Below are 27407 nucleotides of genomic sequence, written 5' to 3'. Positions count from 1 at the left end.
TGCAATTCTTCCTCAAGGTGATTCACTGGAATATGATTAAAAACAGGTCCAACTTTCACCTTTTGTCATCAGTGGTTCCCACTCATTCCTAGAAGTGCTCCATCATGGAGATGCTTGTCTAAAAGGCTGCAATGTATTCACCATCTCGTTACCAGCCAACGAGCCTTGGTCTATTTCTGCACAGGCTCCTCATCAAGATGCATTCGCAATCATGTCAAACGACGCCGACATAAACTGTGCTCGAAGGCCCCTCGGTGGGATTCTTCAAGCCTACACGAGCAAGGAACAAACGAAGCAAACAAATGCACACTAACCTCCTGCGTTGCCTTGATCTACATAGTGGAAAGTGTGGTCGTGACTCATTTGCCCTCGCGGTGACGACGGCCACATCTCCCTCCTCGCCGATAATGAAGATCACAATGAGAAGAGCTCGGATCTTGGCTTGAGTGGGCTGACAAATCCGCCGAGCGGCGGCGGCGTCGCCTTTCCGGGGACACGGCGCGACAAATGGACCTCCTCCGCCCGCGCGAGGGCACCATGCTTCGGCAGCGGGCGACGCCGTCACCGAGTCCGGGGAGAGGGTCCCATCGTGCGACGGTGGATCGTCAAGGTTTTTTTTTTTTTTTTTCCCCTTCGGACTTCCACCCCCTCCCCGCGATCACACCGGGGGCTCCATGTGCACGAAGAGGCTCACAAACGGGAGCTGTCCAAATGCTGAGGGCGGGAGTCCAGCGAGTGACGACGTCGGCGAGGAAACAAGGTCGTGGCAGCACAAATAATCAAACATTAAAAATGATAATAATAAATAAATAAATTATAAAAACATACAAATGATCTGCGTTGGCGCCATAATAATAAACATTACTTACAGCTCTCTGGAAGCGTCGTCGTAAAATAAATAAATAAATGAAAGGGGGGGGGGACACAAAAAAAAAAACACTGGCTTCTTTTCACTTCCTTCAGCTTCCTCGCGATAACAAGACACATGCGCGCCAAAGGGGGAAAATGACAAATTAAATAAAAAATAAAATCATTATAATGCTCACACAAACCCGTTAGAATATGTACCCCCTCCCATTTAGGGAAAAAAAAAGGTGAACCCGAGCCATCACGTGACTTTGCTGTGGCGCTATTTCTATGATCATTTTCAGCACGTGTAGCAAATTTGAGGTGGCTCCCCTTTGCCCAAGAAAGGTTATAGACAAATTCTCACAGGAGCCCATTAGAATATGTACTTCCCTTCCATTTTAAAAAGGAGAACTTTAACCATCAGGTGACCTTTTCCTTGGGGTCAATTTCAGCAAGTGGAGCAAATATGACGTACACCTCTTCCCAATATTTTTATTTTTTTGGGGGGGTGGGGGGTGGGACCACCTCAAACTTGTTATTACATGCTGAAAATTATCATATGCATACATAGAAAAAGTCACGTGATGGTTATGGGTCAGCTTTTTAAAACTCCCCGAAAACCACGTCATTTAAAAAAAAATAAAAAATAAAAAATACAATTTGAAAATACAACTTAATCAACTAACACCACCGGAAAAATGAACTGATGGAAACATCCAATTCATTTTCTTAACCGCTTTTCATCACAAGGGTCGCAGGGGGAGCTGGAGCCTATCCCAGCTGGCTTCGGACAGTAGGCGGGGTACACCCTGAAATGGTTGCCAGGCAATCGCAGGGCACACAGAGACGAACAACCACTCACACTCACAAGCACACCTAGTGACAATTCGCAGCGCCCAATTAACCTGCCATGCATGTCTTTGGAATGTGGGAGGAGACCGGAGTACCCGGAGAAGACCCACGCGGGCACGGGGAGAACATGCAAACTTCACCCAGGAAGGCCTGAGCCTGGACTCGAACTTGCGACCACAGTACTGGGAGGCGGACGTGCTAACCAGTCATCCACCGTGCTGCCTGATGGAAACATCAGCAACTTAAAATTATCCACAGCTGACATTTAATGAACAATTTGCTTGATCTTTTGCATCCTCGCATAGTATGGGGACGGGAATTAATACAATTTGGCTTCATCCTGTTAGCCCTTTTTCTTATCGGGTATTTTATATGTTGTAATTGTGTGATGAAATGCTCAAATTGTCACAATGATGTCTGAAAGGAACAAATAAAAGAAACCATATTTGCTACACTTGCTAAAAATGACCACAAAGGTTGTTAAGCAACCACAATATATCCTACCAGGCATCCATTATCTATTTATGATCATGTGCATGTACCACAAGCCACAAATTGATCAGGTTTTCAACAATAGGTCAAAATATTAACCGTCTTAACATTCAAAAAATAAGTGTCATAACTTTATTGAGATTGAAAAGACGTACAACTTCGACCCATGTTGTTCCGTCCTACAACCACGCAATTCATTTCACGCTGTCGTCAAAAGAATTTAATGCGAAACTGCGTAGGTTAAATCCTCTCCCTCGCTTTTCAAGTGAAACTAAACCACAAGCCCTGTGACACCATTTGTAGTTGGTACACAACTATTAAATAATTATAGACGAAGCCGAGATGTGTTTATCACCACTGTGTCTTCAGAATGGGGCATCCGCCAAGCCTGCAAGTGCGACATGTGCACATTCCCAATTAAGAAAGGTGCAAACAATGAAGAAAAGTTGCCAGTGGATGAGTCAACTAACGGTCCAGAGCACACGGCGCAAATAACTTCTTTGAAGGAAGCAGTCGGCAGCGCACCTTGACTCCAGTTTCCCACGATTCCATTCATGCCTTCGCCACATGCCAACCATTCATTCGAGTCTCACCCATCCATGGCGGGGGCAACGGGACTCTTTTCACTTGCTGAGAACATGTGACCCACACGCATGCTATCAAAATCATCATCATCATCATCATCATCAATCACAGTGACAGGCTTGCCACTTTCCACTGCCGGCCTGACTGACAGACAGACAGACTGACAAATGCGCCTACAGCGAGTTGGTATCACCATTTTCTGAGGCGATGTGGACAAACTGCATTCGCAACATATTTTTCAGTGGAGGCAGAACACACCCACATGACGCTTGTCCTTAAAAGGGACTGGTCGAGAGCAAGGCAGTCATTGAAGGCAGTACTATGAGTCACATTGGGAAGTCACTGTAGCTAGCAAAAGTTGGGATTTCACAGGCAGGTAAGGACCACTATTCCTGAACTAGTCTTTTAATTATTATTATTATTATGTAATTATTTAGTTTTCGTTACATAATCGCTGGCATGTATTTGTACAAACAACCTAACAAAGGAAAAGTTATAGGTGACGTGTTTTTGCAAGGCTACGGTCATTTTCATTTTGGAAGGCGTTCCACAGGGATCAATTGTAATCCTCCTTGTAATCTGTTTTCTCCTTTAATTCATCTGAACTTTTATCTATCTATATAGGTAAAAAAAATAAAAAAATAATAAAGATCAGCTTTCCAGATGATGGCAGGTAAAGCAAATTTGATTAAAAATCTTTCTCCAAGCAATCTTTTCAAGCATGTTGCCTTCTCCGTATAGAACACGGAGTGCTATGTGACGCGCAGGATGCTGCCTACTGTATGAATGGCGGCACGTGCTATAAACTTGCCACGATGGACACACTTTCCTGTGTGTAAGTGATGCAAACACACAAAATGTTGATGCAGTAGCATGTTTGGACTGCGCACTGAGAGACTTTGTTACGTTTAGGTGCAACGACTACTACAAAGGAAGTCGATGTGAGCAGTTCCAACTGCTTCTTGGATCGTCCGACAAGGAGCAGGCGGGTTTAATTGTAGCGCTGGTCCTTGTTGCCATCCTCATCTTAGTGGTCTTTGCTGTTATTGTCTATTTTACATATAAGTAAGTACATGCATGACGGGAGGACGGGATTTAAAAACAGCACGATAAGAGTGGATGTTCAAAACTCTTGATGTAACTTGTGTCCAGGATGCTGAAAGCCAAGCAACAGAGGAAACAGAGTCACATAGAGTACTGGAAAGTAAAACCCAGAGTATGATGATTCCACGGTGATGTACTCTTGCAACACATACATGGTGAGATCGTTTTCAATGGCGGTTATTGTGGAAACTAGGGCTGAACTAGTGTTCATTTCGTAAACGAAAACTAAACAAAAATAATTTCGGCAACACATTTTTTACCGGGATAAATCTAGACTAGACTTCATTAATAAACAATAACTTGGACTAAGTCAGTATGCATTTTCGTCCACTAATGAAAAATGTACTGGACTGGATTTTAGTTCATGAAGAAAACGAAAAGAAAATGATATGATTGTGTAATGTAACATTTTGTTTCATTGTGACTGTCATGTGACACACCCCCTTTCAAATCTGCAGCTAGTGAGTGCAACATGCACAAACACATGGGGACTACACGAGGTGGATCCATGGTGAAAGACAGGTTATATATATATCTAAAAAAGTAAATTAGTTATAACGTAACATTAATCCAACGGCTATAACGTTCCAACAATAACGTTAATCTGACCGCTAACTAATTCTGGCTAACTTACTAGCTCATAGCAACATAGTAGCCACCTGTTGATATCCTGTAATTGTGTGTGAAGTTGTTTTTCATCAAAAGGATGAGAAAGTTTTATGTGAAAAAGTCTTAAAATCCGAAATGTTAAGCATAATCTGCCTACACACGCACACACACAAACAGGGTTAAATGACTGTCCTGACGAAAACGTTGACAGTTTTTGTTGACTAAAACTAGATGAGTAAAATTATGTTTTCTTGGACTAAAATGCTAGATTTATAGTCGACTAAAAGTTAACAAAATAAAAACGGAATGAGACACTAACAAGTGTGATTGACACTGGACTAAAACAGACAATTTAAAAATAGCGGATAAAATGAACACTAGGCTGAACGTTTTTGGGAAAAAAAAAAAAAAATAAAAAAATAAAAAAATAAATTCAGTTGTATTCATTTGGTTTATAGGTTAGGCTAAAGCTAAAATAAAGGCAAATGCACCATGAATTAATATAAATGTTTATTCATCTAAAACAATTTGCGTTGTTAAACAGACTTTTAAGCGTTTACTATGGCAACGACACAAAATTCGACCAAACAAGTGTGGCGTAAACATGAGTCAATAAATCAACAATACGGCAAACAAATCTGTGGGCTTTGTCACTTTAAACTTTCATGAAACTGAGACATAAACATGTGGACTGCACTTCCTCAACACTGAACCTATTTAGACACATGTATAAAAAAAACAACAACAACAACAACAACAACAAAAACTACTGTCTACTGTCTGACCAAAATGAAGCCCCCCCACACACACACACACACACCAATGTGCATTTATTAATTAATTATTATTTAATTATTAATTTGATTAATTGTTCAGCCCTGGTGGAAACTACACAAAGAGGAGAAGAGTTGAGTTAAGCATCTGAATAAGTGGAACCATAAGTTGGAACTACTGGTTTGATTTGATTGAACATAAACATACAAAACAAAGTTTGGTTCTATAGTGGCTCTTCTTAGGTCGAACACAATCAGTTCCGAGATGGTCCAATTTGTTTACATTTAGACTCAAGTTGTCCCCTAAGAAATAATGGAAATAGAATTAACGTGTTCGAGGGTCAAATTTGGGCCACCATAAAACCTTTTACTATAAAGAAAACATTTTAAGCAGTACAGTCATGTAAAAAGTAGTTAACTGCTGTTCATGGTGCTCTCAGCTTTAAGTTTGATGGCGAGTCTGTTCTCATAAAGACTAAATGAGCTTTCTGATGTACAATACATTCCGTTCTTTTATTTTACTGTTGAATTTGCGATATTGTTCCGAGTAGCCAGAGATGCATGTACTGCTTAATTTCCACATTGTTCCATCCATATTTTTTTTCCCACTTTGACGTCACCATAGTGCCCCTCTGTGGTGACACACAGGACTTGGAATTTGAATTCTAAAAAATGTCTATCCAATTTACGAGCTTTTACTGGACTACAATCTCACATTTCAATCTATGGGCTTTGACGAAAGTCGTTGCGAAGCTTTGTTGTACATGTCAAAACATACAATGTACATTTTCAACCTGCTGCAAGTGTGACGCTGAATGAAATGCACTTTTGTGTCAGTTGACGGGTAAATGGTTGTGATTCTGTAAATACAAGCAATTTGAAACGAGATGACTATTGTGTGATTTTTGGACTGAGGCAAAACATAAGCACACACGTTTGTGAAATTCCACCTGCGACACTCAAGCTTGCATCACAATTTAAACAAGGTTAATTAATACAACACAAATGTCAACAACAATTTAACACACACTGATAATGGCCAACTATTATTCAACTAACAATTTCTTTTCTACGCAGCATTTTTGGGGTATTAATTGAATCTTTCTCTCCCATCGTTGCTGGCATTTCTAGTGGTGAGCACCATCTAGTGGACGGATATTGAAACAGCTTCCATGTTTCCTCAAAACTAAGCTACAACAATGCTTATTTTTCCGTTCCCAATAATGTTAAAAAGATGACTTTGCAATTTTTATTTGTATTTTTTTCTAAAAGAAAGTCAATCAGTTTCAAAGCATAAAAAACTGTTTGGACTACATTTTTGGTGGGGTGTCCTGGTATAAGTTTGATTCAGCCAAAATTCACTATTAACTATTGTTTCACATTCAAAATGGTGAGGTATCACCGTCTAGTGCGAGGGATTCAACAACTCCATATAAAAATATATCTATAAAGGTCTCGCGCATAGAAACACGCAAAGCAGCCCCGTTTTCTGAAAACAACTTACGCGCTTTTGGCTTTGTCAAACTCGTGTGCAATTTTCAGGGCTGTGCTGTTGAGTCCCACAGACTGCATGTTGGTGATAATGCTGACCACCACCCCCTGTGGGAGGAGCTTCTGTGACTGTCCCCGCCGCTGCGCTATCTCCTCGCTGGGCAACACCAACAGGACGCTGCTGGCCCCCACGGCGGCCCCTGTGTGCGACACGTAGTGCCTGCGCTTCCTGCACTGTCCGCATTTCTGCTCTGTCTCCACCACCAGCCAGCCTTGGCCGTACCGTCCGTCCTTGTCCCAGCTGGCTTCCGTTTTGTCAACCGCCGTCCAAAGTTCCACGGCGGTTTGAGGTTTGATGAAACCGGGCAGCAGCCCTTCACTGTCTTTTATTTGGGCCATCTGATAGCTGTAGAGTAGAACATTCCCAAACAGCAGCAGGTCCCCCACCGTGGAAAGAAAGCCGCCGCCCGCCCACTTGTACGAGTTGTCTACGTACGGGCAGTTGACCACCCGTCCTCGTTTGTTCAGACGGTAATATCTGTGGAGAACAACCATTCTTTTACTCTTGGTGGCGTCCGACCTCGTCTCACATTTTGACCTAGTTGATCTCAAAGATGTTTGATTGATGGAGTTGAAGTACTTCCACACCAACCTTATCCGAGCAGATATTTATGAAACTTGATTTGTGCACTTGGGCTCAGTCATGCAAAACGTTCCCACTAAGTTTCCGAAAAAAAATGACTTGAGGAATCATCAGGATTCAGAGGTCTTACAAAACCTTGACTGAATATTTAACTCATAGGCAATCTGAATGCTTTTGTCCATATAAGGATGGACAAAACTCAGAGAGGCCCCTTGATTATTATTATTTTTTTAAACATCAATTGTTTTTGCGATCACACTTTCGGTTTTAAGTTGTAATAACACCATTCACCACTAGGTGGCAGACATCACATAATTGTGTTTTTACTTGTTCAACTCAACTAGAGATGAAGAAGGAAGTTTTGGCTTAGCGCAGTGCTTGTCATTATTTTTATTTATTTATTTATTTATGTATGTATGTATTTGTTACCCCCCTCGACATTAATTTGAAGATTTTGAATGACAATATAATAAAGTTTTTGGGTAAGCTGATTTTGTGGGAAAAAAAACAAACAAACTGAATTACCCAAGTAAGCCATTTGCAGGGAATCACACAGTATGTGGTTTTATTTATTGTTTGCTTCAGACCCTTTGCTTTTGAAGAGTGGCTTGAATATTTGAGTTTAAATTTATTAAGATACTGTCGTGCGCATTTGTTTAATTAAAAAACAAAAACAAAAACAAAAACATGCATATGCACATAATTTGTTCATATGGAATTTTGGTCGTGCACAGCGTTATGTGGCCCCCAGATACTGCAGTTGAAAAATAGTGGCCCCCTCAATCTTTTACGTTACCCATCCCTGATACAGCTCACCTTGTAATTTGTTTACCTGCAGCGATGATAAATGATGGGTTCATTCTGATCTGGCACGGTATTGAGCATTCCAAGTTCCCGGAAGAGGTTGCTCATGACATCCAGGAAGCGTTGGCCAGCCGCCTGCTCGATGACGGCACCGAGGAGGGTGTAGGCGTGGGTGGAGTACAAGTATGTTGTGCCTGCAGGAGGAAGAAGTAGGGTGAAGTGTTAAATGGCAAAAACTGCAACCGCATCTTAATGACACGATAAGCGAGCACTGCATGTGTCACACCTGGTTTAAAAATGAGCGGGTCGTCCTTAAAGAGGTCCAACGCCTGAGTGACACTTTCAAAGTTTTCCGTCAAGTAGTATTCTTCATGCTCAAATTCTTTTTTCTTCTTGCCCCGGGAAGCTTCTTTGGATTGGATGTTCTGCTTTTCAGTGGGCTCACCTTTAATTTCACACAAGCGCTTATCTTCCTTTTTCTCCATCACTGATGGCTTCAAAAGTTGCTTGGCTTTCTCCTTGTCCTCCCTCACTTTATTTGCATCCTTCTCGTAATGCCGTATACCGCTGAGGTGGGAGAGAATCATGCGTGGGGTTATTGTGACCTAAAAAGAAAGAACGGGTTGAATTGCAGAAGATGCCAAAATAGATTTCAGAAAGTTGAGCTAACTTACATTCTGTCCATCAAACTGTTTTTGAGGAAACTCGGGCACATATTTCTGGACGGGCGCATCAAGGTCGAGTTTCCCTTCCTCGCAGAGGCGGGCAGCAGCTGCGGACGTCAACGACTTACTGATGCTGGCGATTCGCATCACAGTTTCCGGACCGCACGGGAGACGATTCTCCAAATCGGCATAACCAACCCCTGAATTCCAACAATCATTTGAAAGGGTCAATGGATAACTTCATTGAACACAGTAAACTGGTGAACAAAACTGAGACAAAAAGTAGGGCCCGCCCAATATAGATTTTCTAAGACCAGTTCTGATATTTGGCAGAATTAAATTCTGATAACCAACTAATCAGCTGATTAACTTAAAAAAATATATATAGACAAGGAATATAACAACTTCAATTTGTGTCTGTTATGCTTACAACAATAAATATATAACTTGTGGGCAGAACATTACACTATTTTACATTATTTCGTCCTTTCATAATTAGCTTTATAAAAGAAAGAAAAATCTGCAAAATGGGAAGATTGTTTTAATATTTCCAGACGTTTAAGTGTGCATGAGTAGATGTATATATGAATTTTGGTGACGACAGACCACGAACTGGTTTTGGGATGTTAATGTTTTCAGACTGTCCTCCGGTTGTGCCACATGCAGACATGCACGAACCTTCACACCAGACAGGAACTCCATCTACCGACACTCCCACCACCAATCCGGGAGCTCCAACCTCAATCTGGCAAGAAAAGACCCACATCAACCGACATAGCTGCAGCAGAGACAGCCAGACTGGCGGAACCTGTTCACGTCCACATTCCTCCCTGCATACCTGTGCGCCTACCTGTATCCGCTCCACAAGGACTCGACTCGCTTGTATTGCAGCGTTGTATCGATGATTCTGCGGCTCTGTTGCTGAATTATCACACGAACCGTTGTCTGCCCCCGCGTGGTATTTCAGTCCAAAAGCCAGGGCAAGCCCCACACCGGCCCCGCAGACCCACACCAAGGAAAACTTTTGATAGTTTTTTGACAAGTTTGTGGTGGACCCGCTCACGTAGCATCGACTTTGGTTAAAAACATGTTTGCTGTATGGCCTAGCTCGCCCAGCGGCTCGTGATATCGACAGAGTGGATATTCGCGTGGGCAAAAGTGTAAACTTGGCATATAACCTATGTGGCACCAACAAGTGGTACATTTTAAGAGAATAAAACGTTTTTTTTCTTGGTAAAAACATTTACGATAGTACGCATAACGGCACCAACTTACTTCCGTTTTCATACAGGCAGACCTGATGAATTGAGTACCGATCCTGAAAACATCGAACGACGAACTCAGCTATGCAAATGTGGGTCAGTGCGGCAGTACTCTCACTCACAAAACACTGAATCATCACAAGCATAACAACCGTCTGGAAGGCAAATCGTAAGTAAACAAAGAATTCAGGCGCATTAAAAAAAACAAAAAAAACTTAAAGTCTCTCCGAGTACCACTATAAATTGACCAAAATACAATAGTGAGGTGGCGAAAGTGTTAAAATATAATACAATCACAAAGCTTTCAAAACGTGCTTTAATTTATTTCAGATTTTAAACATTTCAAATATGATAAACATTTGAAACCTCTACATTAAAAATTCTAAAAATGCACAACCAGGTGTCTGAAACCACACAGACAAAATGAAAAAAATTAGGACTGTGGCTGTTCAAACCAATACAGCCTAAATATGAGTAAACTAGCACCAGTTTATATACTGAAATTTCACAAGAGGAGTGCATTGACAGTCTTTAATACAGAATGCAAAAAAAAAAAAAAAAAAGGCATTATTGTGAGATTTAAGTGCTAAATTTCTCCATTTTGTCATTTGGTATGTGCAAAACTTGAGGTGGAATAGAATGTAACTATCAATGCAGATGTACAAAATCTTTGTAACCAAAGTCACCTGTAATTCCGCCCAAGGAAAATACATTGTTACAGTATAAAAACTATCTTGCAAATACAAACATGCTTCTGACTTTGGGCTTCATCGGAGGGAATGGTTAAGTTTGACTTCCCTTAGCTCCTTGGATGAGTTCCACTGAAGGCAGGATGGTGCAATAAAATAGCATCTGGCTGTTTGTGCTGCACCGTGGGCTAGGTACAGGTTTATAGGGTAGCAAAGGTGCAAGTACAAAAAGCCAAACCACAGTGCATGTCGGGTTAGACTGTGTTTTCACAAATTATTCAGTTCCATTAGAGTCTGGTCCAACATCTGGTGCATGTCGAGATTCTCCTCTTTAGCATGGGCAAGTTTCTCTATTGGGAAATTGAAAAAGCAAGCATTAGTTGCAGTTAAGTGATTACGAGACAGTCAGCCAGTTGGACCGTGTTAATAATCAAGCTTGTTACATGTTTAACCTGTTCTTCACAGCACTCAAAAACAAATAAAAACTCACTATGGTTTTGTGAGGAACCATGCACACAGTCAACATTGTGATTCACACTGACTATAAGCACCCTGGCATACACATGGTACATTGTTAAAATAAAAACAAATTCCTAATTGTATAATTGTCAGCAATATGTTTTACATATTTCATAATAAAGGCCAAATGCAGTTTATTAGTTACATGGCAGCTATTCTGGTAGATCATTACAGTCAGACAGCAAGTCAAAATAGGTGCAGGAGAGGGGAAAAAAAGTGCAAAGTCTGTGGCAGCCTACCTTTTGCAAGAAAAGATAGTCAGGATGTTGGCAACATCTCATTGGTCATGATCAACATGGACATGATTCATTTTAATGTATTCACATTTATGCACAGAATTATCCAAAAAGTGACCAACTTTTTAGTTTATTTGTATTATGTGACCGATTATCTTGAAGTTGAGAATGACACAAATAGGTGTTAATAAACATTCAAAAAATATATATAAATATATTTTTTTAATTTGCCCCCAAAAAATTACATGTTGACACTTCATACTCATTTTCAATAATGCTTACTAGAATGTTTCTTCAAAATTGTCAAGGATATGTATCATTTCAATATTATTCAAAGGTCAAGTAAAAAGTGAAGTTAAAAATTTCCTTTCCAATAATATGTTCTAAGCAGCCCCACTAGTCTAAACACGATTTGTGGAATATGAATTAAGCAGATAAATCCACCTGTTTTTCGCCATCTGATGACTGAAAATGACATCACGGTGCCGAAGGCTCAGTTTGCGAACGTCACATGACCAAATCCAGAAAACAGGTGAGCTGTGATTGGTCGTTACCAGAGTCCTGAGGCACTGTGATGTCATTTTCAGTCGACAGCAAGTGGCAAAATGGCCGCACCTCGATACAGATAAAAACAGGTGGATTGTTCTTCTTAATTCATATTCCACAAACACAATACTCAGAATTCCGTGTTTAGACTCATGGGGGCGCATGCAGCATATTGTAAAGATTTTTTTAGGAACATTTTTGCCATTTTTTTTCATCACATTATCAGCTAAATACCAGACAACACATAAGCACTCACTTTCACTCAAAATTGGGCCATTTTACATATAAAATGTGGGCTTTGTTGAATGTGAATGTTTATTTGTTTGCTTTCCAGAAATTGCTTTATTTGCATTTTTTTTCATGACAACAGATTTATGTAAATAATTTACCTTATTTCTTTTTAATATTAAATTGTTTAAAAAATACAATTATTATGTCTAAAGTGACAAACTGCCAAATGTTTGAGACTATTTTTACTGGGAGTATGCTGTGTAATAGGACTGAAATTTCAAGATTAGATTTCATTAATATACTGTGACTAAAATAGATTAAATGTTAACCAGCTAAACTGCAACTGAAGTGGCAAATAACTGCCTTCTCTTTCTTGTGACGTTTTAAAGGCTGCACTATTAACATACATTTTCTGCCCTAAATTATGGCGATTCATCAAAACACTCAGAACGTTTAGATTGTACATTTATTGAAATGCTGCGTAACGTACAATGCCTACATATCATAATATTGCAACAGGGATGTGCACAAAGCTTCTCAGTCTGTTTCATCCAACTAGATGTTCTCCATCATCTCGCTACTTAACCAAAGTCTTCCTGATCACAATCCAATCCCAATCCTCGTGTCCTCAAAACACCCAACGCAAGATTCCCTGTCACAGCGCTCCATGTCGAAAAGTTTCTACTGCTACAAGAGAAACTAAATTGGCTCAGATTTGATTTACGTTTGTGGGTGCCACCTTCTACACGGCTGAAACGGTGAAAGCAGGGAAAACGATTGCTGAGATGTTGAAAGAAAAAGTCAAGACAGAGCATAAAAGGTTTGGCTGGAAATAAATAGGGAAAAGGGAAAGAGTAAACAGATACAGCGTACATGGAAGGGATGAGGTTTATTCTTTTTACACAACGCAGAACGATTTTAGGATTCTGTACAAGAGATGGGATGGACTTTGACATGAGGATGAGAACAAACACGAGGACGGGAATAGCACAGATGGAGAGGGAAAGGAAGATGGAGGGAAGGCTGGAGAGAGCAGACAGATGCCACTCCGCCGGAAGGAGGCGTCTTTGATGAGATGTAAACAATTTATCTGTGAGGGAGGAGAGAAGAAGTACAGTGAATGAAGGGGTGGGGGGGATAGTCGGCTCTTTGACGCACTACATCAATAGCAGTATGCCACAGAGCCCATTGAAATAGGACAAAAAAAAAAAAAGAGCAAATGAGCGGGAGGGGGATTTAATGGGGATAAATCAGGACGTATTAATAGATGATCAATCAAAAGAGGAAAGGCTCTGGGCTACGGCGAGTGAATCCCCCTTCCTAATTAGCATGCGCGCCTCAGGATGCCACTAAAAAGGTCCGTCAAGTAGAAATGAAACCAAACCGGTCCATGCTTTCTTCACGTGACATGCATTACACCTTATGCCTGTCCTCTTTACACTCTAATCTTACCGATAAAACACAATAAAGTGAAAGAGGAGCCAACTGCGAGTTGCTAGAGAATGCTCACACACGAAAGACATTGTTTAAGACCAGCTGAGTAAAACAATGTACGGAATAATGGTGCATCCTGAGGAGACTGCTACAAGCTAGTCGTTAGGGCTGGGCGACTATAGAAAAACAAATATATAAACATTATTATTCAATAATTTATTAAAATCATAGCAATAAAAAAACAAAAATAAATACCGTTTGTTTCCTACTATGCGTGCCTTGGCCTCTTGAGGGCAGTGTGGTCCCATTAATGCATGCATGCAGTATCCACATACATTCAGATATGAAGAGTAGAAGAAGAAAGTTGTGATTGAGCATTTTTAAAACTTGTTTTTCACCATATTTGGAAGAATATGTGCCTTTGAGTATTATAATAGTACAGTACTTGTTTCTATGTGCTACTGCAGTGATTGTATGTTAATATTCGTTATTTGAAAGAATATCTTGCTATCGATGCTAACTGCTAGCTTTAGCACAGGTGATGTTTCGAAGACTAAGTCTGTCTTGTATTTATTAAATATACAATGTGTGTATTTCTTTTTTAGTTGTGTGTTTCATTTTATAGTTAATGCTAACGAGGGTGTTAGTAAACAACTTTCATTCAGCTTTCAAAACACAGGAACTTCCAAAAACGTGGCACACCGTTCATCATTTTCTTTCGGTTCTAATGTTATAACCGTACGAAGCCGAAATCAAAACCACGATTCAATTTCTATTAATCCCCCAGTCCTAGTACTCGTAATAACCGACAAACACAAGAGGCACGGCAGGTGCAACATTTACATGGAAGTCATGTCATTGAGGGCGTGGTCCAGCTCCTCGCTGATGGCCTTGTACTTCAGTTTCTGGGAATACAACTCATCTATTGGTGGGCCACGGGCGCGAGGTGAGGTGCAGTGACGGGAGTGGGAGGGGGCAAAGGTGACATGAAAAGGCGGTGAAGACCATTCAAAGTGGAGAGATTGAAACAGAAAGAGGAAAACAAAAGTTACACCAAAGAATGACAGGAATGAAAGCGCAGTACAAGTGAGTGCAAAGTCTTCTGTGGTATGCACACAAAAAAAAATGTTGACTTGTGACTGGTTTGTCATTCACCAGTCTTTTTTTTTTTCCTGCTTGGTTTCTCTAATCAGACTCAGGACTTGAAAGCAATGTGCTACAAATGTATTGTGGTTTGGGAATGATGTAAAGGGGTGCAAATGTGAAGATGTTAAAAAAACAAAAAACAAAACATACCCTCCAGGTCATCAATGGTCTTCTCAAGCTTGGCGACTGATCTCTCAGCGAACTCGGCCCGAGTCTCAGCCTGTGCAGAAGAAACGTCGACGTAAGAGCGAATAAACACGACGCCGCGAGTTCCTGATCGCAAACGCTGTCAAACTCGCCTCCTTCAGCTTGTCGGTGAGGATCTTGATCTCCTCCTCGTATTTGTCCTCCTTCTGCGAGTACTGTGGGGTCACAAATAACAAGCGAAGTCAAGCAAACTGTGAAGAAGTCGGCAAATCTAGCACAGCATCAGTTCAAGAGGACACACATCCGGTTCCCAAACTCCTCTGGCGCCCCCATCAAGCAGATCTTTTGTCAGCATGCAGTCGGCCCGCACGGGCTGCTTACCTTATCAGCCTGGGCCTCCAGTGACTTCAGGTTGTTGGTCACAGTTTTCAACTCTTCCTCCAGCTCAGCGCATTTGCTGGTTTTGTTTGACACGGGTGCAAAAAGAGGAGAGAGAAAGGGAAGGAAGCCACGACGAGGACGGACGGAACCAGACGTCAAACGGGTGGAGGGAAAGAAACAGAAGGACGGAGCGGGGTGGGGGAGAGAGGAAAGAAGATCAATAAGAAGTTCAGGGATTAAATCAGTAGGGAACCCTGAGTCAATTAAACAGAGCAGGAATGTGGAGGTGACTGCATGATCAAATGGTAGCGGATGTCGGTGTTGTCTAGAACAGTCCCCGCAATGTTAAACCAAATGTCCACCAAGCAGTTCGGACTAAGGGCAAGTTTGTATGCGGGATTTTTTGTTTGTTTGTTTTTTTCTACACTGTCACACAGAGGTGACAATTCTTGGTCGACCACTCGGCATTGTTCAGTTTGTTCCTGCTCCGCCCACTTCCTTTGCTACCCACATGATAAAGGTGCCAAAAGTTGTTAGCTTACTAAACACTTTGACTTGCAGTCTTTCAAATGTTAACTACAACAACTTGACAAAATTTAAAAGGTAGGTAAAATCCTCTCGGATCCTCTACACAGACATTCCAATAGTGTAGCTCAAACTACTGGAGACAAATTTATATCAAACGAAATGTTTCTGCTTGGTGGAAAATGTGGCTTTAGCAAAAGGTTCACAGTTAAGCATGAAATGATCAAGTGGCCACATTCCGAGTTCAAGTGAATTTGCATGTGATACGAAAGTGTAGAGCTACCAATGTGGAGGAAACATTTTTGACTGGCGAGTATGTTCGAACATACTCGCTAATATGTTTGAACGTATTGAAACATGTTCGAACATACTTGCAAATATGTTCGAACATACTTGTAGGCTACATGCTACAAAGTTAGCATACCTTCCCATAATGCCACGGGGTATTATTTGCGCATGCGCGAGTGAAAAAAATGATGAATCTCAATCATGCCCGGCAGACATAATAAATAGTAAAAGTTACGAATAAACACTGTTTTTTGTGTACTTATTTTATTTTTTTTTCTGCAGAGAGTCTACTTAATTTTCTAATGAATTGGTAATGTGGCCCAAATGCCTAAAAAATTGGGTTTTGTTTTCACTCACGCATGCGCAAATAATACCCCGTGGCATTATGGGAAGGTATGCTAACTTTGTAGCATGTAGCTTACACGTACAGTCAAACATATTTGCAAGTATGTTCGAACGTATTTGCGAGTATGTTCGAATGTATTTGCGAGTATGTTCGAATGTATTTGCGAGTATGTTCGAACATATTTCAATACGTTCGAGCATATTTGCAAGCATGTTCGAACATATTTGTGAGTATGTTTAAACATATTTGCGAGTATGTTCGAACGTATTTGCAAGTACGTTCGAACGTATTTGCAAGTACGTTCGAACATATTTGCAAGTATGTTCGAACATATTTCAATACGTTCGAGCATATTTGCAAGCATGTTCGAACATATTTGTGAGTATGTTTAAACATATTTGCGAGTATGTTCGAACGTATTTGCAAGTACGTTCGAACGTATTTGCAAGTACGTTCGAACATATTTGCAAGTATGTTCGAACATACTCGCCAGCCAAAAATGTTTACTCCACATTGGCAGCTCTACGCTTCTGTAATACGATACAAAATTACATTTTTTTTTTGTTTTTTGTTTTTTTTTGCCATTTTGTTGTGCAAGAAGACACACTTTAACTCCAAATGTGGTCACTTTCATGAATAATTTTCAGTTAAACTGGAGATGAAAAATGAGGAGCGCGAGCACAGCAAGCAAAGCAGAGGCTTCATTCCTTCCGGTGAATGATAGTATGAGGAGTGTCTTATTAAAAAAAAATATGATAAAAGTACAGACGTGTTAGTTTTGGCTGATAGTACCTGTCTGAGTGAGGAGTTTAGTGATTTCATGCTTTGCTCCGCAACTCTTAGCTCATCGTCCATCCGTCGCCAGTGCCTGTGAGTAACCATCGTTTGCAAGCCGCAGCCATTCAAGAACATAAGGCGTCATGTTCAAACAGGACGGCCGTGTATTTACAGAAATAGACGTTTTGTTCTTTTGGTGTATAAGGTAAACTGCTAGCATGCATTGCCCGGGGGAGGGTGAGCGACACGGATGTGAATTTTGTGAATGTTACCTTTCTGTCAGCTCGGCGCGCTCCTCTGTACGCTCCAGATCACTCTCAATGATGACGAGCTTACGAGCCACCTTTAGGTTCAGCACAGAAAAGTGTTACAAAAGGAACAGCAATGTGCATTTTCTCAAATATACAGCTCATTTACTTTGTTTTCATTTGGTACGTTTCCTGAAACTATGTAGCAATGGAGGTCGCTAGTAGGGGCAACCAACAGTTGCAATCATTTTGGCCTGACTAAAGCAGCTGGAAATATATAGAAATAACAAGAACTAATAATTGTTCTAAATGTTCTAATTTCGCTTTTAATAGTTTTAGATTAGGTTTTTAGAGTGGGATTGTTAGTTTGAACTTTTTCAAAAAGTTTTGTTCTAATTTAGCTTTTATTAGTTTTAGTATTAGCTTTAGTTTTTTTGTTTTTTTTTTAAATAGATGGTGTATTTGTCAAGTGCATGTTAAAAATTTTTTTCACTTATTGTTTAAATAAAGTTAACTAAAAGTCCCTAATGACTGCTTGAACTTCGTTTTTCCATAATGCAGTACAGTAACATCGAAATACTGTAAATATATTTCAGTTAAAACCCAAAGCTCATGTATGAAAAATTAATTGACGAAGATGAATATAAAGAACATTTTTGCTATAATCTCAATGAGTTTTTGTGGGTTTTATAAATATAAAATAAAATTAGTTTCATTGTTTGCTATTATTATTATTATCATCATTGTTTATTTCATTAATATTTTTTTTTTCCAACTACAACACATGGATATGGACTCCCGAGGATAGCAAAGTTAGCAAAGATCCCCTCAACTTTGTTAGCTACGTGTCACCAGTCTGCTATTACATGTTGATATGGAAAAAACAAAACAAAAAGAAAAGAACAATCTTTAACCTCTAATTTAAAATTAGCTCTGATCCTCAGGTTCGGCTCCCTTTCTCTTCCACAATCCACATTTGTTGTTGTTGTTGTTGAAACAAGGCAGTTAGCATTTCACTGTTAAAAATGTATACTTGAAATTAATAGTAAAAACTATACTATATAATTGACAAATGATTAATTTTTCTACAGTAGTAACTCAGAAATGAATGACTGACGGTAAGTAGTGCAAAATAAGCTTAAAAAAACATATTAATCTGTGGTAAGAAACAATTTGATGAAGTATAGTAGGTTAAAAATAATACTTTGGAATAAATCAAGTCTGACTTTATGCCTAAAGCTCTGGCTCCTACTGTAAATAAAATCAGGAAATGTGGAAAATATTTTAGAAGTATTTTTAACCTTCTAAAATGAATATAAAACTATATAATAATTTAAAAAAATACTTCTTTTTTTTTTTTTTTTAGTGGGTTACAAATAATTATTTTTAATGTGCGGAAAAACTCGCCTCCTCATATTTGCGGTCAGCCTCCTCAGCGATGTGTTTGGCCTCCTTGAGCTGGATCTCCTGGATCTCCATCTTCTCCTCGTCCTTCATGGCCCTGTTCTCAATGACCTTCATGCCTCTGTGAGGACACGGCCCAAGGACGCCATTTAGCGACACGCACGGAAAAGATCCCGGGGCGGCGGAAGCCGCGCGCCAACGCACCTCTCGCTCTCGTCGGCCGCCTTCTCGGCCTCCTCCAGCTTGGTCAGAGCAGTGGCCAGACGCTCCTGAGCACGGTCCAACTCCTCCTCAACCAGCTGGATGCGTCTGTTGAGGGAGGCGACATCGCTCTCAGCCTAACAACAGAACACAACAAGTCAGTTTTTTCCCCCCCTCAAACATTACATTACATTCCACACATGGCTTACATGTCAGCCCAAAGTACTCTTAAGCATGATTGCTTATTCAAGCAGTTCATTTGTTTGTGCAACCAGTTGGGGAAAGACTTCCTTTGAGAGCTTACTTGTTCTGCTTTTCGACATGGACTTGTCTAGCACACAAAGTACACTAATATACCCCATTTTAGGTTAACATAAAAAAAGTACACAAATCTGCTGGGTTCATTAACCCATATTGGGGTACTGTCAGTTTTGTTGTCAGGTGTACATTAAATGGTTAAAAAAATGATAGTTTTGTCTCAATTTACTCACAATTTTACTTAGCATGAAATTTGGGCATATTTAGTTAGTTAACCCAAAGCTAGTAATGGCAACAGGTTAAACATACATTCTGTCATCTAGTAGAGGCCCCAAAAAAATAAAATAAAATAAAATAATGAGGCTTGACACAATCAGGACTTTTCACCCGATCACTGACGGGTACGGCCAACGAATAGCGAAAGCCCATGTATAATTCACACCAATTGAAATGAATGGGGAAAAAAATATATATTTAAACCCCCCAAAAATCTTTAAAAATACACTTAAAACACTGACTATAACACATTGTATTACTTCACAGAGCTGATCAATGATGTCATTGATCCACAGACAAATTAAGACATTAAAGCCGATCACCAAGTTTGCAAAAAAAAAGAAAAAAAAAAAAGAAAAATATTAGCCGATCCCGATCTATCCAATGAAAAGTAAAGTCTAAATATAACGTAACTAAATACAAGTTAATTTCACATTTTTTTTTATTGATTATCGGGGTAACGTTTTGCATATTATGTTGGAACAAAGTTGCAAAAGGCAATTGTACACATTAGAATAAGATATAAGTATAAATATGTTTAAAACATTTTCTCCCCAGAAACAAAAAACATGATGTTAATTAGGGGTGTTAAAAAAAAATCGATTCGGCGATATATCGCGATACTACATCGCGCGATTCTCGAATCGATTCAATAATAGGCAAAATCGATTTTTTATTTATTTATTTTTTTTTTTTTTATTTTTTTTATTTTTTTTTTAGGATTCACACCTTAAGCATGGAAGAATGTTATATGAACGGAACATTAAGCCTTAATATTTTATTTTAATGCTGTTTAAACATGAAACAGATTACAACCTCTATAAGACTGAAATTTCAGATAAATAAATAATACATTTTCATATAAATCTTACACTCTACAAGCTTACTGATTAGTATTTTCTAAATTTGAATGAAAAAAAATCGCAACAATCGACTTATAAATTCGTATCGGGATTAATCGGTATCGAATCGAATCGTGACCTGTGAATCGTGATACGAATCGAATCGTCAGGTACTAGGCAATTCACACCCCTAATGTTAATTGTCACGGGGATCTGAAGGTGTATTGCGAGATGATTGTTAACAGGAAGGGTTGGCCATCTTTCTTTAATTTTGGATTTACAGTACTTTTAAAAACTTTTAATTGTGCATTGTTCCCTGCCTTGCATATGTATTGAGAACTCACAGAATTGCAGCCTCCAATCATACATTTATTTTAATTATTTTAATTGCTGGTGAATGTTATTTGTACATGCCTTTACCATATAAAGTCAATATTCTTTCAAGTCGTCTTTTCCTGTGCCTCTAGCGTCCGACCATGGGTGTCAAACTCATTTACGGCCCACATTGTAGTTTTGGTTTCCCTTGTGGGCCATGATGATTGTGACTGCATATGTACAGATTAACGACAAGTTGAATTTAAAATTATTATCACAGAAAAGTGGCTAGCAAATATTGTCTTGCAAAAGTGGTTCAAGGACAGAAAAATGACAATTTCAATGTGTCACATGACTTTGGCCTCCTTGCTGTGAATTTGGCACTCAAATTGATATGCGGTTGAAAGTTATGCAGAACAAGGAAGTCACACTATGCTACACATTGAGAGGCTAATCTGGGAACAAGTCAACAGACAAAGGAGATAAAGCTATATTAGACTGAGCCTGTCCCGGCCTCAGACAGTGTAAGCCCTTGACCGTCCAAGGGATTTGCTCTCCTTCTAATTCAAGGTGGAAACAAAACAAACAAACAAAAATAAAAAAAAATCTGTTGCGGTGCTTTGACCAAATAAGGGCACGTCAAACGGCATCTGTCACCTGCAATGTGCTTTTTGCTCTGAGCTTCCTGCTTGCAGGAAATTCTAAATTCAGAAAATGGTGAACGCGCGAGGTTTCATCAAAAGCATTCACGAGTTGGGCATCAAATCAAAAACGTAGCAGGTGAAGTTGCGTACTACGCGCGCAGCATCCCAACATGGCACAGGGCCCGACATCGACCCACATAAACCCCCAAACGGAGGCACATTACTGATGTGTCTTACTTCCTCCCTGGCTTGGCGCTGCTCGTGCAACTCGCGGTGTAACCTTTGGGCTTTGTCGTCCGCGAAGTCTGCCTGCGCTTGCAGAGATCGAATCTTTCGTTTGACAGCCTCCACCGACGTGGGTCCTGCCATTCTTCGCGATTCTCTCACGGCAAAGCAAACGCGCGCAAGCTCCAGCAGGCTGGCTGACTGGTCGGCTGCGAATGAGTGGGCGGCTCGATACGAATGTCGATAATGTCGATACCGAACTTAGACTTGATATTGATCATTATCAGTAGGGGTCAATACTTGAGGCTTTGCTTTTCAACCTTTTTACACCCAATACAGCCGCAAAGAATCTACTTAGCTCTCCTAATATCGCCGTAATGACCAATATCAAAATACAGACAGAGATGAAGGTCAACATTAAATAAAAATCTATTTGTTTAAAGATGCAATATATCGTACTATACTTAAAAGTTAAATACAGACTGAACTGAACTGTGCCTAAAAAGTGAAAAATAAAAAATGCACAGTTACAGTACATAAAAAAAAAAGTTCAAACAGGCTATATATCAGCTTCGCTGTAATACAAGTTTTAAATGTACATTTTATTAGTGTTTAATTCAGTCCATACCACTAGAGAGAGCCCACGTACCTCACTCGTGCCCCACTTTTTAGAACCCCTGACCTATGGAGTTGTTATTAAAATGAAAACACATACTAGAAGTTAAACAAATATATTAAAAAAATAAGGTCCGATTTGATTGAATATACAGTGAATACACTTGGCATTAACTATAGAACTATACTTTACATATTTACACTAGCTATTTACAGATACACATGTTTACAGCAGTGAGTCTCATGATACTAGTAGTAGTATGAAGGGAATCACTTAATTAAATTAGTCAAACTGCAGAATGTTACATTGCCTGATTTGTATTTATTTATGTATTTATTTATTTTTTATCAGGTTTGTACATTTGTTAGTTCGATACAATTGCACTGAACATTTTAAACAGCTTGTTTTCAATCATTTGGGTAAATTCTCAACAAATTAACTTATGTGAAATATGTTTTAATTGAATCATTATACATTATATATGTACAGCTTTAAAAACAATTTATAAGTGTTCTTATAAGCACGCTGTTACAATTGAAACCTGTATAATATTACAGTGGTTTACAACAATAGTGAATCATATTTTTTGGGGGGGGGCTGGTGGGTTGGGTGGGGGTTGGTAGGTTTTGTCTCTGTGCCTCGTTTTTGTTTTAAGTTTTTTTTTTTTTTAAGGTGGTACATGGTATAATAACAATAATAATAATAATAACAATATTAATAATAATAATAATAATAATAATAATAATAATAATAATAATAATAATAATAATAATAATAATAATAATAATAATATTTATTTCTATTAACTTGTAAACATTACCTGTATACTTTGCCCATTCAGAGAATTGTTTTGGGTGACTAATTACTAAAATAAAGTACGCAAGGCACAAAACACTTAAAAGTCAATAAAATTCATTCAGAAAGAGGAGTTTCCTAGCTGACGAATCCGAGAACATATCGGTATCGATAATAACGATACTGGCCCAGTATCATAGTTCTTGGTATCTAATCGATAACAAATCTTTTACTATCGCACTGTTGCTCCAATTTACCAGATGACGTTACGTCATTGTAGTGACGACACGGAGCCCAGTGGCACAGTGCGTGCGCGGTATATATATATTTTTGCATTTCTGTAAAACATTAACAGCTTGATAATATAACACACGGTCCATAAAAGCTACCGAATGCGAAATTAAAATCGATAAGACGAGAATGAGCCTTTAATGAGGTGCATGCCCTTTCAATGAGCAACGGGGACAGAGACTACCTGTCTTTTAGCACCCTCTGTTGGTCAACTGTGACCAATACACCTACACAATACACATACATGTCCTCAACCAGCCTGAAAAAAATGAAGGCCTATTAATTCAACTTTTTTTTTTTTTAAGTAAATAAATAAATATAGTAAACTTGTTGTTTTTTTGCTCAGTGTGGCAACATTTTTTATTTAACTAAATTAAATAGCTATTTTTAAAATACAATTGTGTGGCACTGGTAGACTTAAAAATATGCCATAAATTCAATGTATAATTTTGGGATTTTCACCCCCCCCCCCCCCCAAAAAAAAAGAAAAAAAAATTAATAATAATAATAATTTATACATTGTTTTAAGCCAACCCCTGGTTTTTGGAGGGTTAAAAATGTTTTTTATTTCATTATTATTATTATTATTATTATTATTATTTATTTATTTATTATTATTATTTTTTAATACATTTGAATTGAAATGGCTGTCACTTATAAATTGATTTTCACTATTTGGCCTGTCCCTATCCCCAATATATGTCAAATCAAATCAAACTTTATTAATATAGCACCTTTCATTGTTAAAATCCAACTCAAGGTGCTGAACAATTAAAACATCCATAGTATAATAAAAAGAAAACATACATGTATATGAGAAAACAATTCCAGATATCTTTATGGTTTATGCTATTGTATGCAAAACCAAACCAAACCAAAACAAAACAAAAACAAACATGAAGACTATAACAGTTTTGTGCCCTGAGTGCGCCACGACCTTTGCACTACAACTACATGACTGCCAAGTATTTTCTGTCCAACAATCAGCGCATACAGTGTACACTGCATATCCACAAAGATGTCATTTCTTTCGATTGATGTCTTTTCCACCTCCGGCTATATTTGGCCAAATTGTGCAGCTGGCACATTGTGAGGAACTGCGTCCCCCCCCCCCCTTTGCTAAGCAAGCGGCCTGCAGCTCAAAGTTGACCATATAAAGAAGTGGGCTATATATATCCACACTGCTGGCTCCCTGCGCCCGTGGGAAGACTGACTTGATTTTCACTCCGGAAAAAAATAAAAATAAAAAAATCCCTCAGCAGGCGACATATCAAACGAGGAGGATTAGTGGGCAAAATGTAATACGACTGCTATCGTGTGTCCATCTTGAAAATAGATGCGGTGTGGATGTCACATACACTGACAGTGTGACTTTCTTTGGGCTGACTTGTAAATGATTGAGCATGTAGTAAAATACAGGGCAGAGCTTCCCAAAGTTTTTCAGCTTAAGCCCCAAATTAGAAATTTGGTTCCATCCAACTGAAAGTTATTGTTGTTCCACTGTGTTTTGCCAAACCATGGGCCGACAATGAACATGAACTAATACTTAAATGCAATACAGATATTTATAGATTATGAAAAAGAAGAAAATGTTGAAACTTATATACTGTCTAACATAAGTGTATCACATGTAATTCAAGGTAAATATTTTGATTTAAGGGCCAAAAAAATATCTTAAATGTTGAGGTCAAAAGCTAAAACCAATATTTTTCAATACATTTGACAGTGAATAAACAGGAATATACATTTTAGGGCAGCATGAGAGTGCAGTGAAAAGAGGAAACGTGAAGGGGACGTGTGACGGTGCCCTGGAGGATCCCTCGTCTTTTTACTTACATCAGTGGCTTTCTTCTCAGCCAGCTCAAGTTTCTCCTGGGCATCTTTAAGAGCCTCGGAGTACTTGTCCAGCTCATCTTCAGTTCCCTTCAACTTCTTCTGCAGACCCATCAAGTCATCATCAAGCTGAGGTCCATTTCATTTTTTTTTTTTTTTTGAGGGATGGCGACCAGAGAGTGGCACACATATACACAGATACAAAAGACGCACAGAGAACAGGAGAGGACAGGACAGGAGAAAGAAAGACAGCAAGGTTAAGGACGTCGGCACAGGTGAGGAACGGATACCTTGGTGGCGACCTCCTCGGCGCCCAGCAGCTTCTCCTCGGCAGTTTGGAACTCCTCAAACACTTTATCGCGTTCGTCCTCAGTAATGCGCATTTTCTTTTCCAACTCTCTTATTTCGTCCTCTAACTACACATGCGTATCAAAGACAAGCCAGTTAAACAGGAAAAGCAATTTATTCATGCATATCTACCTATCTATCCATCTATCTATGAAGAACTGAACGTGGGCCAACCTGCTTGCTTCTGTCCTCCGCCGCCTTCTTGTCCGACTCGGCCTGCTCAGCTCTGTCCAAGGCGTTCTCCTTGTCGAGCTTGAGCATCTGCATCTTCTTCTTGATGGCGTCCATGGCTGCTTATTGCCAACACGGAAAGGCTCCGTCAAATGAAAAAAAGTGGGGGGGAAAAGTTAGCAGGAGGCGAGAGCAGGAGCTGGGGCCGTGTGTGCCTCAGTGAACGTGGAGCTGGAGTGCAGGCTCTGCCTCCTTGTGCCCTCGCAAATATGTACTTAGAAGAGGGGTGGGGGTGGGGGGGCCCCTGCAGATTCCTTGAGACATCCAATACTTTTTTTGGGGTGGGAGGAGGCGAGCGAGGGTCTACTCGCTGATTTGTCTTCCCTGAAACATTTGACTTTTATACGTCTTTATATGGGATGAAGACTTCCTGATGACAATGTGAGAGAAGCCACTTTATGTGCACGCAGGATGAAGATGAAAACACAGCTTTTATACTCTGAACTATTTTGAAAATTACACAAAATTGAAATCCCCCTCAATATTGTGATATATTTTTTCGAGGGCCTCTTCTCATGTATTTATTTATTTTTTTTAAAGATCAATCTAAATGAAGCACAGGTTGTCCTCATTTTTTCATCTTTTCTTCCCCCCCATGTGAGAAATTCGGGGCACTGATTAACGAGCCGCCAGGCTTCCCATTATGTCTCCCTCTGTTGGTCATTGTTATTTCTTGTTTCTCAGACGGGTTGCGAATGTGAAGAAAAAAATCCTCATGTTTTTACATACTTCCTATTTTGATTATTTCTTTCAAATTTCAGCCTTTGCGATCTGAAAATGTACATTCTATGACTACTACTTCATAGATACAGTGTCTGCCTGCGTGCACACGCACGTTTATGTGTGATTGGCTGCCATGGCTCGGCGTGGGGAGGAGCTTCGTTTGATGGCCAAGACCACACTAAAGGCTTTTCACCTCATAATCGAGAGGACGTCCTCCTTGGGAAACTGGGGATGTGTTGTGTCTCTGACTGTGGTTGTTTTGGACTACAGGTATACGAAAAACGTTTTGTTTTCCCCACAATTTGGCTGGTCCTGCAACTTATACTCAGATGTGACTTAATATCAGAGCTTAGACTGGCACCCAACTTCCCTTACTGATCAAATAAAGCTACCAGTAAATAGATGACCAAGTTGTCAACACAGCTGTGGTTAAAACACGATGCAATTTTTAATACCAACATTTTCTTTCACCTGTCAGGGTTTGCCACAGCAAGTGACTCATATAACATGCTTGGCACAGTTCTCACACCAGTTGCTCATCCTGAGACTACCCACACATTTTCCACCCTAACCGGAATTTTAACCCCTGTCCGAAGGCACTTGTGTTACCCCGTATCGGTCATCCAGCCACTAACTGACATTTTCGAAGAATATTTCCTCAAATTTCCTTCATATTCAGTTCACAAATAGCGACCAACTTCAGCTCAATAGACTGCCCAAATCCAATTTTCAACCGAATCTGATGGATAGAAATATGGATAAA

The 27407-nt window shown here is 39.5% G+C and overlaps 4 protein-coding genes across 20 annotated transcripts in view; 1 reads left to right on the top strand and 3 right to left on the bottom strand.

Annotated features, from left to right (window-relative positions):
• tmem266 (transmembrane protein 266) overlaps nt 1–980 on the bottom strand; it is a 32358-nt gene extending 31378 nt beyond the window's left edge. Inside the window, exons 1-2 of one of the 2 annotated variants that reach the window (XM_077516907.1) lie at nt 870–980; nt 315–714 (exon numbers count right to left, since the gene is read on the bottom strand). The gene's annotated coding sequence lies outside the window, so the exon portion shown is untranslated. Of the gene's footprint in view, nt 1–314 lie in introns of both variants that reach the window. The other variant, XM_077516906.1, reaches the window with a different exon arrangement.
• Nucleotides 86–8383, top strand: nrg4 (neuregulin 4). 4 transcript variants are annotated; one of them, XM_077516910.1, is made up of 5 exons: nt 86–760; nt 3520–3613; nt 3691–3843; nt 3931–4037; nt 6807–8383. In XM_077516910.1, exons 1-4 carry the CDS (start codon nt 508–510, stop codon nt 3998–4000), a joined length of 570 nt encoding a protein of 189 aa, XP_077373036.1. In that variant the 5' UTR covers nt 86–507; the 3' UTR covers nt 4001–4037; nt 6807–8383. The 4 variants fall into 4 exon arrangements, with proteins under 4 accessions (XP_077373036.1, XP_077373035.1, XP_077373038.1 ...); XM_077516912.1 differs by lacking the exons at nt 86–760; nt 6807–8383 and adding exons at nt 1386–3154; nt 3403–3451 and having other exon boundaries at nt 3931–6150; XM_077516909.1 differs by lacking the exon at nt 6807–8383 and having other exon boundaries at nt 91–760; nt 3931–6150.
• lactb (lactamase, beta) lies at nt 4985–10214 on the bottom strand. Of its 2 annotated transcripts, none has more exons than XM_077516903.1 (6): nt 9706–10214; nt 9546–9612; nt 8877–9067; nt 8489–8807; nt 8231–8396; nt 4985–7293 (listed from the first exon to the last, which is right to left on the bottom strand). In XM_077516903.1, the coding sequence occupies exons 1-6, from the start codon at nt 10108–10110 to the stop codon at nt 6765–6767; spliced, it is 1677 nt and encodes a 558-aa protein (XP_077373029.1). In that variant the 5' UTR covers nt 10111–10214; the 3' UTR covers nt 4985–6764. The 2 variants fall into 2 exon arrangements, with proteins under 2 accessions (XP_077373029.1, XP_077373031.1); XM_077516905.1 differs by having other exon boundaries at nt 9718–10213.
• A 213-nt stretch (nt 10215–10427) lies between these two features.
• On the bottom strand, nt 10428–26121 carry tpm1 (tropomyosin 1 (alpha)). Of its 12 annotated transcripts, none has more exons than XM_077516901.1 (10): nt 25865–26119; nt 25633–25758; nt 25346–25471; nt 19251–19384; nt 19050–19167; nt 17667–17737; nt 15459–15534; nt 15230–15292; nt 15081–15150; nt 10428–11168 (listed from the first exon to the last, which is right to left on the bottom strand). In XM_077516901.1, exons 1-10 carry the CDS (start codon nt 25976–25978, stop codon nt 11086–11088), a joined length of 981 nt encoding a protein of 326 aa, XP_077373027.1. In that variant the 5' UTR covers nt 25979–26119; the 3' UTR covers nt 10428–11085. The 12 variants fall into 12 exon arrangements, 11 of the variants coding, with proteins under 11 accessions (XP_077373027.1, XP_077373021.1, XP_077373016.1 ...); XR_013282855.1 differs by lacking the exons at nt 10428–11168; nt 25346–25471 and adding exons at nt 13225–13440; nt 14040–14706; XM_077516902.1 differs by lacking the exon at nt 10428–11168 and adding an exon at nt 13225–14706 and having other exon boundaries at nt 25865–26120.
• Between the last annotated feature and the right edge of the window lie 1286 nt (nt 26122–27407).

This window comes from Festucalex cinctus, chromosome 3, assembly GCF_051991245.1.
Source record: "Festucalex cinctus isolate MCC-2025b chromosome 3, RoL_Fcin_1.0, whole genome shotgun sequence".
Lineage (NCBI taxonomy): Eukaryota > Metazoa > Chordata > Actinopteri > Syngnathiformes > Syngnathidae > Festucalex > Festucalex cinctus.
The sequence above is the reverse complement of the archived record's forward strand: the minus strand, read 5'-3'. Positions and strand labels throughout refer to the sequence as shown.

Excerpts from the sequence above, each read along its gene's own strand:
- nrg4 (XM_077516910.1), top strand. The coding sequence starts at position 508 with ATGGACCTCCTCCGCCCGCGCGAGGGCACCATGCTTCGGCAGCGGGCG. Across the intron at positions 3,614-3,690 it reads ATGGACACACTTTCCTGTGT|GTGCAACGACTACTACAAAG; the intron begins GTAAGTGATGCA and ends TGTTACGTTTAG. Across the intron at positions 3,844-3,930 it reads ATTGTCTATTTTACATATAA|GATGCTGAAAGCCAAGCAAC; the intron begins GTAAGTACATGC and ends ACTTGTGTCCAG.
- lactb (XM_077516903.1), bottom strand. The coding sequence starts at position 10,110 with ATGTTTTTACCAAGAAAAAAAACGTTTTATTCTCTTAAAATGTACCAC. Across the intron at positions 8,808-8,876 it reads AACAGTTTGATGGACAGAAT|GTCACAATAACCCCACGCAT; the intron begins GTAAGTTAGCTC and ends CTTTCTTTTTAG. Across the intron at positions 8,397-8,488 it reads CCCGCTCATTTTTAAACCAG|GCACAACATACTTGTACTCC; the intron begins GTGTGACACATG and ends TTCCTCCTGCAG.
- tpm1 (XM_077516902.1), bottom strand. The coding sequence starts at position 25,978 with ATGGACGCCATCAAGAAGAAGATGCAGATGCTCAAGCTCGACAAGGAG. Across the intron at positions 25,472-25,632 it reads CCGAGGAGGTCGCCACCAAG|CTTGATGATGACTTGATGGG; the intron begins GTATCCGTTCCT and ends AATGGACCTCAG. Across the intron at positions 15,293-15,458 it reads TGGAGGCCCAGGCTGATAAG|TACTCGCAGAAGGAGGACAA; the intron begins GTAAGCAGCCCG and ends GTGACCCCACAG.